This window comes from Lycium barbarum, chromosome 9 (assembly GCF_019175385.1).
Source record: "Lycium barbarum isolate Lr01 chromosome 9, ASM1917538v2, whole genome shotgun sequence".
Taxonomy (NCBI): Eukaryota; Viridiplantae; Streptophyta; class Magnoliopsida; order Solanales; family Solanaceae; genus Lycium; species Lycium barbarum.
Window position 1 is genome coordinate 13963694 of NC_083345.1, and position 14392 is coordinate 13978085.

General features: G+C 46.3%; 1 protein-coding gene across 1 annotated transcript; it reads left to right on the forward strand.

Moving 5' to 3' along the window:
• Positions 1-223: 223 nt before the first annotated feature.
• Positions 224-3634, forward strand: LOC132609424 (vicilin Cor a 11.0101-like). The gene is made up of 6 exons (XM_060323401.1): positions 224-901; positions 999-1174; positions 1382-1462; positions 1567-1833; positions 2233-2572; positions 3167-3634. The coding sequence occupies exons 1-6, from the start codon at positions 256-258 to the stop codon at positions 3376-3378; spliced, it is 1722 nt and encodes a 573-aa protein (XP_060179384.1). The 5' UTR covers positions 224-255; the 3' UTR covers positions 3379-3634.
• Positions 3635-14392: the final 10758 nt, after the last annotated feature.

Sequence of the window (14392 nt, forward strand, 5' to 3'; positions counted from 1 at the left end):
TCTAGAAAACGAAAAAATGTCAAACAAATTGGGCGGAGAGAGAATGTTAATACTCCACAATTCTGATTCCAACTCTAATCATACACGCACTAACTAGCTAGCCTCATCTCATCACCACTTTCACTGCACTTCCACGTCTACTCCTCATTTCCAACACTTGTCAATCTGCATGCATGCATGCACAATTTCCTCCACTATAAATCCCCACTCACCAAATCTATTTCTCTTCATCAACATCTTCTAAACCTTCTCATCATGGCAATTTTCACTAAACCGAAGCTTTTATTTCTCTCTTTCTTGATCCTCTCTCTGTTCCTCGTCTCTCAATGTGACGATGACAACCCTCGGGGCCAAGACCCGAGGCAAGAGCTTGAGAGTTGCTTGAGTCAATGCCAGGTTCAGGGCAAAAGACAAGACCCTGAACAGAAACTCCAGTGTCAGAGGAGCTGCGTGTTGCGCTATGAGAAGCAACAGAGAGAGAGGTCTGAGGATGTAATTGAGGATATATTGACTCATCACCGTGATCCCGAAAGGATTTACAGAGAGTGCCAGCTGCGTTGTAGGAAACAACAACAGGGACAACAAAGGCAGTTGTGTACACAGCGTTGTCAACAAGAGTACCGAAGAGAGCAAGAACAACAAGGCCGGGGAGGAGAAGAAGAGTCTAACCCACAAAGAGAAAGAGAAGAAGAGAATAATCCCTACTTATTCGAGTCTCAGAGGTTCCGATCCCGATTCAGAGCCAGGCATGGTGATTTCCGCGTCCTTCAGAAATTCACAGAAAGATCTGAACTTCTCCAAGGACTAGAGAAATACCGAGTTGCGGTTCTTGAATTTGAACCTCAGTCTTTCATGCTTCCTCATCACTGTGATGGTGAAGCCATATTTGTTGTGGTTAGAGGTAATTTAATCATCTCCATGTTCCTAATGTTCTTGATAACAAGTTATTCAAACCAAAGTGAAGTATGGTAATTACAGTAAATGTCAACTTTTTATAGGGCAAGGAACAATTAGTATAGCAGAACAAGAGGAGAAGAACTCCTTCAACTTGCAACATGGAGACGTAATCAGGGTACCTGCTGGCTCAACTGTCTATTTGCTCAACAGAGATAACAAGGAAAGGTTCTTTGTTTACGTGCTGGCCAAGTCCGTCAATGCCCCTGGCGAATTCCAGGTAATCATAGCATTGAATCAAGATAATAGTCTCCCAAAATTCCCTTAAATTAAATTACAAAATTTTGTACCGCAACATCAGTACAAGGAATTACTTTAAAATTGGTCAATTAAAATTGGTCAAGTGAGATTGGTACAAAGTACTGTCAATTTGGAACAGTTGTATAAGATGTTTTCGGATGCTATAATATTTGCTGTCTGAATTCAGGAATACTTTAGCGCTGGAGGTGAAAATCCAGAATCCTTCTACAAAGCATTCAGCAGTGATATCCTGGAGACTGCTTTCAATGTGAGCTTGCTTAATTAATTTCACACGAACTAATTAATACTCGTATTACATTTGGTGTATTTTATGCTAATTACAACTCACTGTTGTTTATTGTTGTTAATTAGACCCCAAGGGACAGGTTAGAGAGGCTCTTTGGACAACAAAAACAGGGGATAGTAATCAAAGCCAGTGAAGAGCAAATTAGAGCAATAAGCGAACACGCTTCACGCTCCACTAAGCAAACTAAAGGTGAAACGCAAGGCCCCTTCAATCTGTTGAAGGAACGCCCGCAGTTCAGTAGCAGATTTGGACAGTTTATTGAAGCATCTCCTGAGAGATTCGAGCAGCTGAGGGACTTGGATACTGCTGTTGCCTTCATGAACATCAACCAAGTAAGCCTCTTTGATTATTGATCAAAATCTTGGTATCTTGAACTTTTTGAATTATTTAGTGAGGATTCATATGGTTGCTCGTTACTTGTTTGGAACATCAGTATCCTCCGATTTAAGTGGACCTCGATTGAAATGTAGTAATTTGGCACAAAATTTACTCTGAGATGAGTTTAAATGACGTAACACAGTATAAGAATTCATGTAGCTGGCCTTAGCTTGTTGGGAACATAAGTCCTCCAATTTAGAGGAGTAATATAGTCATTGAGAATTTATAATGAGATAGAGTTTAAACGAAGTGACATGATCAATGGTGATTATTCAGATAGAGGACCCAAGAGGACCCTGATGATTCAAATAGTTGACCTATTATTTGATCTTATAATTGAAATATTATTGCAGGGTGGGATGATACTACCATTCTACAACACAAGGTCTACAAGGGTGGCAATGGTTGTAGAAGGAACCGGTCGTTTTGAAATGGCATGTCCTCATCTTGGTAGACAAAGACAGAGGCAAAGAGAAGGCCAAGGGTCTCGTGGCGGAAGAGGAGAGCGCGAACAAGAAGAACAAGAGGAAGGAAATGTCCACTATCAAAAAGTGCGCGGTAATCTAAACGTTGGTGATGTTTTGGTAGTCCCAGCAGGCCATCCTGTTACCATAATAGCCACCGGAGGCTCGAATCTAAGGATAGTTGGTTTTGGAATCAATGCTCACAACAACAGAAAGAACTTCCTTGCAGGTATACCCTAATTTCCTCTGTTCTTGATTTATTTACTAGTGACATATTCCAACATCTTCACTCCTTTGTGAAGGGATTAACTTATGGGACACCAACATTTTTTGTGAACGATTAACTTATAGTATAACACCAACAATTTTGTGACGAATTTTTGTACTATAGGTATATTTCAATATTGTTCTTCTTACAGCGTCATGAAGAATAGATCAGGAAAAGAACGGTTAATCTCTATCAATAGACTCTGGCGCCACAAAGAGATATCAGTCTGCTATAACAACTTAAACATGTTCTAGTTTTTCATTTCAATTATATAAAATACCGATACTGCAGAGATTTTTAACATTTAACTATATTTAAATTTACTATAATAGGTAACATGTTCTGGTTTTCCTATTACTAATACCGGTATATGAAGAACTTATTACATCATAAATATTTTAACCTGCTAAAGCGTCATGTTAATAATCCCATTAGTAAAAAGGGGAACAAGACTGAGTCGGTTATTTTCTTTAAATCACTTGATAGTGTAAAATTTATATCGTATACAAAAAATTACCTCTTGTTAAAATTTTTGGTTGGTTTGGAATTATATAGGACAACAAAGCATATGGAAAAATGTGGAGAGGGAAGCAAAGGAACTGTCATTCAACCTGCCCGGAAGGGAAGTTGAACAAATATTACAGAAGCAAGACCAGTCCTACTTTGTGGCAGGACCAGAACATCGCCAGCAACACGGAGAGAAGGGTGAAGAAGGAAGAAGGGGAGAACAACAGTTTCTCTCTTCGATTTCGGACTTTGTTTTCTAAGTTGTACCATATGCACTAAGGCATGCACTAGGAATATAATGATGCTGTGGCCTGTGTGCAAAGTGAGAGAGCTTTGTGAGTAAATAAGAAAAGGCTCCTAGAGTACTATGATGTAACTCTAGTTAAAATAAAATGTATGTAGGTCTACTAAGCCAACGTTTTAAGCGTTTTTGGCCTCTACTTGTAATGTCTTATCTTGTACTCGTGTGCAATGTAACTGTTGCATCATAAAGAAAACTCTCGTCTTTTAACCCAACTCAAAGCTTGCTCTGACCTGCTCCTAGTATTCCTTTCTTTTCGTGAAAATGTGTAGAAAATTGCTTTCAATGCCATTCTTATTTTATGCTAAATCTTCAAGGATTTGAGATTTATAATTAGAAAATTGTGTAGTATAAAAGACCCGGGGAAAACGAGGTTAATATTTGTTCCGCAGGTAAGAAGCAAGTAATAACAAGTACCTGGAAAATGAAATAATAGGTTAGAGCACATGAACATGCCTTCTATGTCAATATTATAGTCCATTGCATGTAATAGTTCTCCGAGACTAGCAAATGGAACCGAGTCTAGGCACACTTTGATTTCTAAATTATAATATTCCTTTCATTTTATATGTATGGTACTCCTAGCTATATGACATATTTTGTTGGGTCTTGATAGAACATTGGTACTTTCCTACATTTCAAATTTGTAGATTTAAATTGGTTAGTTTGCATTTAGTAATTACACTTTTTATAGCCGTTAGAATATCATGTCATGTCAAAATTATTTAGCTCAATACGCGTGTACAACTCAAAAGCTTTTCTTCATTGACAACATATTTGTATATATTGAAATTGTTTTTATATTTGTATTCTAAGCCGAGGGTCTATTATCGAAAACAACCTCTTTATCACCCAAGATAAAAAGTAAGGTTTGCATATTGTACCCTCTCCAGACCTCATTTATGGGACTTCACTCACTATTATTATTTTTTTTTTAATCCCACTGAAAAATGTTTAGTCTTATTTCCACTGAATGTCGGTGGAAAAAGCTTAAATAGTAGTGTTCTCACACGGAAAAAGTAGGAAGTTTCTCAGCATTTCTGCGGGAACTTATTTTCCATCATGTGTTTTCCCAGTGAGCTAGTTCGGTGAGAATGAGGTGGGAAAATCATATTTTATATCACAAATTTCCCACTGAATGTCAGTGGAAAAAAATATTTTTTTCTAATTGTGACCGCGTATGTTGTTAGTTGTTGTTTTAATATTTGTGCGAGAATGTGTTAGCTAAACATGATACAAATAATCAAACAAAAGGGGGTAGCAATCAGCAAAAGCATTGTTTACCCCGGATTCGGATAATCAATTAGATTTGTAAATGAATATAAGATATGTGCTTTGTTCTTGATGAGTGTTACACAAAGAAAATAAATATTTGAGAGCCCCTTAGTAAAACGGCTAATAACGATAGTTTGCTAATGATATGAACATCTATGAACAATATACGATACTTGATGGAGGGAGCGCAATGATAATAAAAATAGATAGCCTTGGCCGAATCGAATAGTGAGAGAGATTGTATATATGATTCTTCTACTACATATGTTCTTGGAAAATAAAAGGAGCCAACCCCTTCAAACGAGGAGGATATGCCCTATTTATAGTGTCACCTCCATTAGTTCTCATACAATGGGAATTAATAAAATAATAGCAACTAGGACAGCTCTGCACGGATTTGGTGGGATTGGACTGACGGCGCCGTCTGACACACGCAAGGTAGGTAGCTGACTATGGCAGGACGCTACTGGCGCGTGGCCCGCATACACCGGTCACACGGACCAACGGCTACTCGGACTAACGGCCACGAATCTCCGGTCATCGGGCTTGGACGTTCTAACGATGTCGAAGGCAGGCCTGCCGGTGCTCATGCCCAGCTCCGGCCCAAGCATTACCCCAGTCAAGAGCGAACGGTACCGCCACCACATTTTCGTTCCTTCCTCCGGCTTCGTCACTCCGGTTTGTCTCGTATCCGGTTTTTACCGTATACAGATAGCCCCCACACTCGTCGGATCTCCGATCTATCGGAGTAACGGGGAGTGGATAAGTTCCTAAACCGGTGGCTCTGCCATCCCGACGTTGTCTTCACATTTTGGCGGGAACGATCGTGTAACGCATGCCCCTTTATCGGCCACGTGTCTCAACCCTGGTGGCTCACTTTTGTCAACCGCCTTTTTCACGTCGTTTTGAGTCGCTTCGCATTAATGAGGGGGCACGTGGCGCCACCTGATTGGTCGTCCTCGGTAACCGTTTCTCTCCCATGCCTATATAAGGCCTTCTACCCCTTCATTTTACCACTTTCACGCTCTGCATCTTCTTCAACCCTATTTCAATTCTGCGTTTTTTCTATTTGCACCACACACAACCAACTTCATATTTGGTCTCCCTATTGATTTGTTGCTTCATATTGCGTGCTCAAGAGTCAACCTTGTCACCACCGCTGTCGAGTATCTTTTGTTCGAGCGTTGCTGTTTCAAACTTTGCCTTTTATCGAACCATCAGTTCTTTCGTTATTCTTAAATCCCTTTCTTCGGCCCTCTTTCTTTTATATTTTCGAGATGTCCGAATCCACTTCTCATGATGCCCCACTGGTAGCATCCCCGGGAGCCGAGCCTGCGTCCCCGGTTAAATTCGAGCCCACGGCATCGGATATCATACCGGCCAAATTTAATTTTAACAAAGACCTTGAGGTCGAAAAACCTTCCTCCGTTTCAAACAGGGGATTCGATGTGAGGCGGTATCCCTCATCCATCACCGAGGAGAGGCTCGACATAGTCCGGGCCGATTGCGGGTGGGACACCCGTCCTGTTCGGGTCTTCTCCCCCGGACCTGATGAATCCGTTACCGACTATTGTGAAGGGTTTTTGTACGTTTACACGTACCCCTTCACTCTCAAACTTGACCCTCCGGTGGACCCGGTCATCCTCGATATGTGCAGTACTTACGGCGTTACGGTGGCTCAGATCGGCCCAAATGTTTGGAGGGTCGTAGCGTGTCTCCGATCACTGGCCAACAACGCCGAGAAGGAGTTCACACTGGCCCATCTGATACGCCTATACTCCCCGAGGCTGTTCCGGGGTGGCGTAATGAAACTGGCCAAGCACAGCCGGAATCCGTTCTTTGCGAAAATGGACGAAGACAGAGACCGGGGATGGTTGGAGCGATACGTCCGTGTGAAGACCGAGGACGTAATTCCAGCCGAGCATATGCCTTTCCCGGAGAAGTGGAATAACAAGCGTAAGTCCCAAGCCTTGAACAATTGCTTCGGTATTGCTTTGCCAAATTTTGATTCTGCCTTCTCACTGTTTCTTTCTTACTTTTGCCAGCCAATGGGTACGCTCCTCTGTTCATCCGGAATCTGAATGACTGGGTCACAGTGCTTCTCGCCTAGTATCCCTATGATGACCGGACATGGGCCCACTTGTCCCGTGGCCGATAGATCGCCCAAAATCACGGTAGCCTCCTATTCTTATTCTGTCGCATTCTCCTTTGCTCGTTTCGTCCTTTGATCTCTGTTAACATCTTGTCCTTTCAGGTTTGCCTAAGGGCTCGGTAGCCCCCAGGTCGGAATCGGGGACCGCCCCTCCAGCATCGGTGCCCGAATTTGACACAGCGGGTTCTTCTCGTGTCCTCTCCGATGCTGCAAAAAGAAAGTGGCCCTCTGAAAAGGGGCCGACGCCGAAAAGGAAGAAGGCAAGGAGTGTTGCTCGTCCTTCGAGGGAAGAGACAGAGCCCGACATAATTGTTCGGAGAGTCGGTTTCGCTCCCACCGTGGCTTCAATACCGGAGGAGGAGGTCTCCGTTCCGCCCCTTCCTTCAATCGACGAAGGTCTCTTAGTTCCTGCTCCACATTTGGGTGCGAAAGAAATACTTTCACCAGCTCCTCTTCGGTCGATTGACTTTGTCGACATTTCAGGTGAAACTTCCTCGGAAGATGCTCCCCTACAACGAAAAAGGTCCGGGGAAGCGGTTGCTGTTGAAGCCGATAAAGGGACCGCCCCGATACCGGAGAGGGAAGCCCCCACAGGCGCTCGTCCGTCTCCCGAGCACGAGCCTGCTGCAATTGTGGAGCCCTCAGCCTTCACCGAAGATATTGAGGCTGCTCTCAACTCATCTGCCCCGGCTCTACGGGCGGATGATTTTGATGATATGCTCTCGAGCACACCCCCCCCCCCGCCGCCGCCGCCGCTACCGGAGAAGCAGCGGGCTTCGGCCATCTCCCTATTCCTCGGGCCACAAGACCGGCCAACCGGGTCTCCGAATCAGGGGCCAGGGACAGCTTGGTAAATATCTTCCCGGCCCCGAGTGTGGAGCCAAGGAGAGCCAGATCGGCTGTAGTCACCGTACCCGAGGACTGCAGCTTTCTGTCGCGCCCGGTGGGTGTAGCGAGCTATTTGCGGCCCCTTATCTCTGACTCGGACAAGCGCAAAATGACCGGGCTTACTTGGCAGTGCCTCATTAACGAGGGTATGTATGCAAGCAACCGGGTAAGCTCTTCTGTCATCCTTGTACAGTTTATTTATGGATTTTATCCTCACTTCGCCTAAATCTTCTGACTTGTTTTACCTGTAGAGTGTGGTGTTGGTTAATGAAGCCTTCATCCGTGCCCAACATGAGATAGATGATCTTCGAGGCCAACTGGATGCCCAAGGCTGAGAAACAGAGAAATACCGGCATCTCCTTCAGGAGAAGGAGGAAGAGTTGAATCGGGCGGCCGTGCTGGCCAACCTTCGTCCAGAGCTCAATGCGGCTAAGGATGAAAACCATCGTTTGAAGAGCGAGCTGGCCGCTATGACCGACTATAACCGGAGCCTTGAGGCTGAAAAGATCGGCCTTAGCCGGGATAAAGCCCAGTTTTCTTCGAGGCTAGATGAGCTGGAGACCACGGTTTCCCGACTCCGGGGGGAGCTGGACTCGGTGAATGCTGATGCAACAAGCCTGGCTGAGAGGAACTGGCGGCTCGAGTCCGAGGCCGCTTTGTCCGACGAGCGCATGAGGGTGTTCGAAGAGAAAGTCGAGGAGCGATCCCGGATATGCCAAGGCCTAAGAACCGAGCTCGAGGAGACGGCTATCGCCAATGATGCCCTTAAGGCCGAGCTGGATGCAGCCACTGGTTAGATAAGTGTCCTTGAGGGGGACCGGGCTGATCTGGGAGCAAAACTGTTATTGGAAGAAACATGGAGAAACATGGAGAAGTGTTGAGGAGGAGGCCGAGGCTCATACTGCTATTGTTGCTGAGTATGAGAAGTGGAAGTCTCGGCGGATCACCCTAGAGCAAGCCGAGCATGGTCTCTCGGATCTTCCAGCCTTGTTACTCGAGGCCCAGAGGATGGCGGAGGAAGCCAATCGTGCCCTCGGGTCCGAGTCAGACGACTCCGAGCGAACTGTGTCCGAGCACTCATCCACCTCCAGTCACGCCGGATAGTATAGGGCTTATGCCTTGCTTTTTGTTTTTGTTTTTTGCCTTTGTAGGACTTTGTTTTTCTTTATGATGTAAGAGACATCCATTGTATAAATGAAAAGTGTATCTTTCTTGCTTCATCGTTTGAATGTTTGCTCGCTGCTTTTGCTATAATTGTTGGTCCATTTTCTGACCGGTTCGTGCCCGCCGGTCTTATCCGATATTTTGGGGCCGGGGGCTTATCGAATTTTGGCTTGGATCAGAGTGATCTTGTTGCCGTTGTCGAATTTCGACCGAGGTACCCGGCGTAGTGTATGCGAATGAGGCAGCGTCTAGATACGACGGTTATCGACTGGGCAAAGTATATTTAACAGAGAGTTGTTTTCCCAACTTTTGATAACTTTTGTTTGCAAAATGTTTGTACACATGAGAATTTTAACTCTTTTATGCTGAGCCGTGGCAAATGTAAAATGGGACACGATTCATTATGATCGTTTGGTCCTTACATCGGAGGCTATGGCCGGTGGCCGGGCCTTAGTTTTTCCGTAGCAAATGTTAAATGGGACACGATTCATTATGATCGTTTGGTCCTTACATCGGAGGCTATGGCCGGTGGCCGGGCCTTAGCTTTGCCGTAGCAAATGTTGAGCTTCTCCGTTTGTTGTGATCGGTGTCATCTTTGGTGTGGCATAGTACTCCCCTAGCACTTATCCGATCTTCAAGGTCTGGTGAGTGTTATTATGTCCCCAATCGGAGGGTGCGACACCGGTTATTCGGGTACTTGCCCTTCATATTCGTCAAGTAACATGTTGTACTCGTTGCCTCGTTAAAAACCTTGTCGGAAAACCCATTTTGGGACAAAACCGGACTAAGGAAAAGAGTGCAACACGTGTTTTCAGATCTGGGTTCTAATTTTGTCCCACTCTTGTCTTCCTGCAAAAAAGAGAAAAGTTAATAAGAGAATACGGGGGGACCATACCTCAGCAGTAGTATCTCTTTAGGTGGGCCACGTTCCAGTTATTACGCAGACGCTGCCCGTCCATGGACTCCAATTGATACGACCCTTTGCCCGTTATACCGGTTATCTTGTACGGGCCTTCCCAATTCGGACCCAGCTTTCCCTCGTTGGGGTTCTTGGTATGCAAGGTAACTTTTCGAAGTACTAAATCCCCAACTTGGAAATGTCGAAAGTTAGCTCTTCGGTTGTAATATCTTTCCATCCTCTGTTTTTGGGCCGCTATGCGGACCGACGCTCCTTCGCGCAGTTCATCCGCGAGGTCGAGCTTCACGGCCATAGCCTCCCCGTTTGATTCTTCGGTGGCATATCTGAAACGGAGGGTCGGTTCGCCAACCTCCACAGGGATGAGGGCTTCGGCTCCGTAAACCAATGAGAACGGGGTTTCCCCCGTGCTCGATTTGGATGTGGTTCTGTAATCCCACAGCACCTCCGGGAGTATTTCCCTCCAATTATGCTTCGATGCTTCAAGTCTCTTCCTCAGATTTTGAATTATTGTTTTGTTCGTTGATTCTGCCTGCCCGTTTGCACACCGGTGATACGGGGTTGAAACGATTTTCTTGATCTTCAACCCCTCAAGGAAACTGTTGACCTTGCCACCCACGAACTGAGGGCCATTATCACAGGTTATCTCGGAGGGGATGCCGAAACGGCAGATGATGTGGTCCCATATGAAGTCGATGACTTCCTTTTCTCTTATCTTTTCGAAGGCCTGCGCTTCAACCCACTTAGAAAAATAGTCAGTGATAAACAAAATGAAACGGGCCTTACCTGGTGCCCGAGGTAACGGACCCACAATGTCCATTCCCCACTTCATGAAAGGCCAAGGTGAGATGACCGAATGCAGTAACTCCCCGGGCTGGTGAATCATCGGAGCATGCTTCTGACACCCGTCACATTTTCGGACAAAACTTTTCGTATCCTCGTCCATCCGGTTCCAGTAATAACCGGCCCTGACTATTTTTCGAACCAAAGCTTCTGCACCGGAGTGGTTGCCGCAGGTTCCCTCGTGTACCTCTCTTATCACGTATTCCGTTTCACCGGGGCCCAAACACTTAGCTAGAGGACCGAGGAAAGAGCGTCGATACAGTTGACCGTCCACCAAGCAAAAGCGGGCAACCTTGGTCCGCAGTGATCGTGACTCCTTCGGGTCATTTGGGAGCTTATCATCACGTAAGTAGTCGATGTACTTGTTGCGCCAATCCCAGGTCAAGCCCATTGTGTATATTTCGGCGTGCCCGGATTCTATGGCCGTGTTTGATAAGTGCACCGTTATCCCGAGGTTGATTTCCTCCCCCTCAACCGAGGATCCCAAGTTTGCTAATGCATCGGCTTCGCTGTTCTGCTCCCTCGGTATGTGCTGCATGGTCCATTCTTTAAATTGATGAAGTACCACTTGGGTTTTTTCGAGGTACCGCTGCATCCGTTCGTCCTTTACCTCGAACACGCCGTTCACCTGGTTCACGACCAAAAGTGAGCCGCACTTTGCCTCGATTGTTTCGGTTCCCATGCTTCGAGCCAATTCCAAACCTGCAATCATAGCCTCATACTCGGCTTCATTGTTAGTCAATCTAGCAGTTCTAACGGACTGTCAGATGACCTCCCCAGCCGGGGTCCTAAGGACAATCTCTAGCCCGGAACCTCTAAGATTCGAGGCCCCGTCCGTATGTAGAGACCAAATGCCCGTGGTCTTTCCCGAGGTCAGCAAAAGTTCCTTCTCGACCTCGGGGACCATGGCCGGGGTGAAGTCTGCCACAAAATCGGCCAAGATTTGGGATTTGATGGCTGTCTGAGGCTTGTACTCGATATCGTAACAGCTAATTTCTATAGCCCATTTTGTTAATCTACCGGATAACTCAGGCTTATGCATGATGTTTTTTAAAGGGTAAGTGGTTACTACACATATGGGGTGGCATTGAAAATAAGGTTTGAGCTTTCTGGAAGCGCTTACCAATGCTAATGCAGTTTTTCCAAATGGGGATAACGGGTCTCTGCATCCCCCAAAGTTCTACTTACATAATAGATAGGGAATTGCGTACCTGATTCTTCTCGGACCAAAACGCTGCTTACCGCCATTTCGGAGACTGCTAGGTAAAGGAAGAGTGACTCATCGGTCCTCGGTGTGTGCATCAACGGGGGGCTGGATAAATACTTCTTCAGCTCCCTTAGGGCTTCTTGGCACTCCGGTGTCCAAACGAAGTCGTTCTTCTTTCTGAGCAAAGAGAAGAAACGGTGACTCCTGTCCGAGGACCTCGAAATGAAGCGACTCAGCGCCGCTATCCGCCCGGTGAGCTTTTGTACCCCCTTTATGTTGTTCACGACCTCGATGTCCTCGATGGCCTTGATCTTGTCCGGGTTGATTTCAATTCCCCGGTTTGACACCATGAACCCCAGAAATTTACCAGACCTAACGCCGAAGGTACACTTCTCCGGGTTGAGTTTCATGTTGTATCTGCGGAGTACATCGAAGGTTTCCTGCAAATGCTTTAAATGGTCCTCTGTTTCCAGGGACTTAACAACCATATCGTCAACATAAACTTCCATTGTTTTTCCTTATTTGTTCTTCGAACATCCCATTAACTAGGCGTTGGTAAGTTGCACCGGCAGTTTTTAATCCGAAAGGCATGACGTTATAACAGTAGGTCCCATAACGGGTGATGAAGGATGTTTTCTCTTAGTCCTCCGGGTGCATCCGGATTTGGTTGTACCCGGAGTAAGCATCGAGAAAACTTAACATTTCATGCCCGGCCGTCGCATCGATCATTCTGTCGATGTGAGGCAATGGAAATGAATCCTTCGGGCATGCCTTGTTTAAATCCTTATAATCGACACACATTCGAAATTTATTACCTTTTTTGGGCACCACCACCACGTTAGCAAGCCAATCGGGGTATTTCACCTCCCGGATGGAGCCTATATTCAAAAGTTTTGTTACCTCGTCTTTCACGAAGGCGTGCTTTGGCTCGGACATGGGCCTTCTTTTTTGCTTGACCGGGGGAAATTTCCTGTCCAAGCTGAGTTTGTGTGATGCTATTTCCGGTGATATACCTGTCATATCTATATGCGACCATGCAAAGCAAACGGCGTTAGCTCGAAGAAACTCAATTTATTTACGCCTGAGCTATGGGGTGAGCCCCGTGCCCAGGTATACCTTTCTGTCCGGTAAGAACTCGAACAAGATGACCTGCTCCAGCTCCTCCACGGTTGACTTAGTCGCGTCCGAGTCATCCGGCATGACAAAGGATCTGGGCATCCCGAAGTCGTCCTCTTCATGCACTGGATCCGGTCCAGTATACTTTAGTTGCTATTGGGGGACCTCCCCTCCGGTTGTACCCTTCTCTTCCTGAGCCGGCTTCTCGGGCCGGGGAGCTGCCTCATTTACTGCGAACATTTCCTTTGCTGCGGGCTGCTCACCCCGGATGGTTTTCACCCCCTCCGGAGTGGGGAATTTCAGCAACTGATGCAGTGTTGAAGGAACTGCCTTCATGCTATGTATCTAAGGTCTGCCCAATAACGCGTTATATTTCATGTCCCCTTCGATCACATAGAACATTGTTTGCTGAATGGTGCCACCCACGTTCACGGGCAATGAGATCTCTCCCTTCGTGGTTTCACTAGCCATATTGAACCCGCTGAGTACCCGGGCCACCGGTACAATCCTATCGAGCAACCCTAGCTGTTCGACTACTCTCCATCGGATGATGTTGGCCGAGCTACCTGGGTCAACCAAAATACGCTTAACCTTAGTTTTAAAGACAAGTACAGAAATTACCAGTGTATCGTTGTGTGGCTGAACGATGCCTTCCGCGTCTTCGTCATCGAAGAAAATAGAGCCCCTGGTCGAATGGTCTCGGATGCGTTTTTCACGAACAATTGAGACCTTGGTCCGTTTCATTACCGGTCCTCGAGGGACGTCAATACCCCCAACTATCATATTGATTGTATGCTGGTGTTCAACCGGTTCGACCCTTCGATGAGCTTTCCTTTCTTTGTAGTGATTTTTGGCACGCTCGCTCAATAGATCTCGGAGATGGCCGTTCTTCAACAACCGGGCTACCTCTTCTCTCAACTGGCGGCAATCCTCCGTTTTGTGACCATGGGTACCGTGATATTCACACACCACGCTTGGATCCCGCTGCCCCGGGTCTGACCTTAGTGGTTTCGGCCATCGCACATCCGGGACGCGGCCGATGGCCGAGACAAGGCCCGAGGTATTGACGTTGAAGTTGTACTCCGAAATCTTCGGTGGACCCTTATTGTTGACCGAACTTCCGGCGTCGCTTCTGAAAGAGAGTCCCCGGCTGTTTGACGGGCGCTCGACCCGCTTGCTACCCCGACCAGAGAGGTGGTTTGGGCTTTCCCTTGGCCTTTCCGACCAGAAATTTGGTCTCTCCGAGTGGGAGTATGGCCGGAACCTTTCTTTCGATGATTCCGACTTCATTTCATAACCTTTCCTCGACTTCTCGAACCCTCTATCCACTTTCAACTTTACCGGAGAGAGCTCGAACTGATCATCCTCTACCCGAATCTTCGATTCATACCGATTGTGGACATCGGCCCATG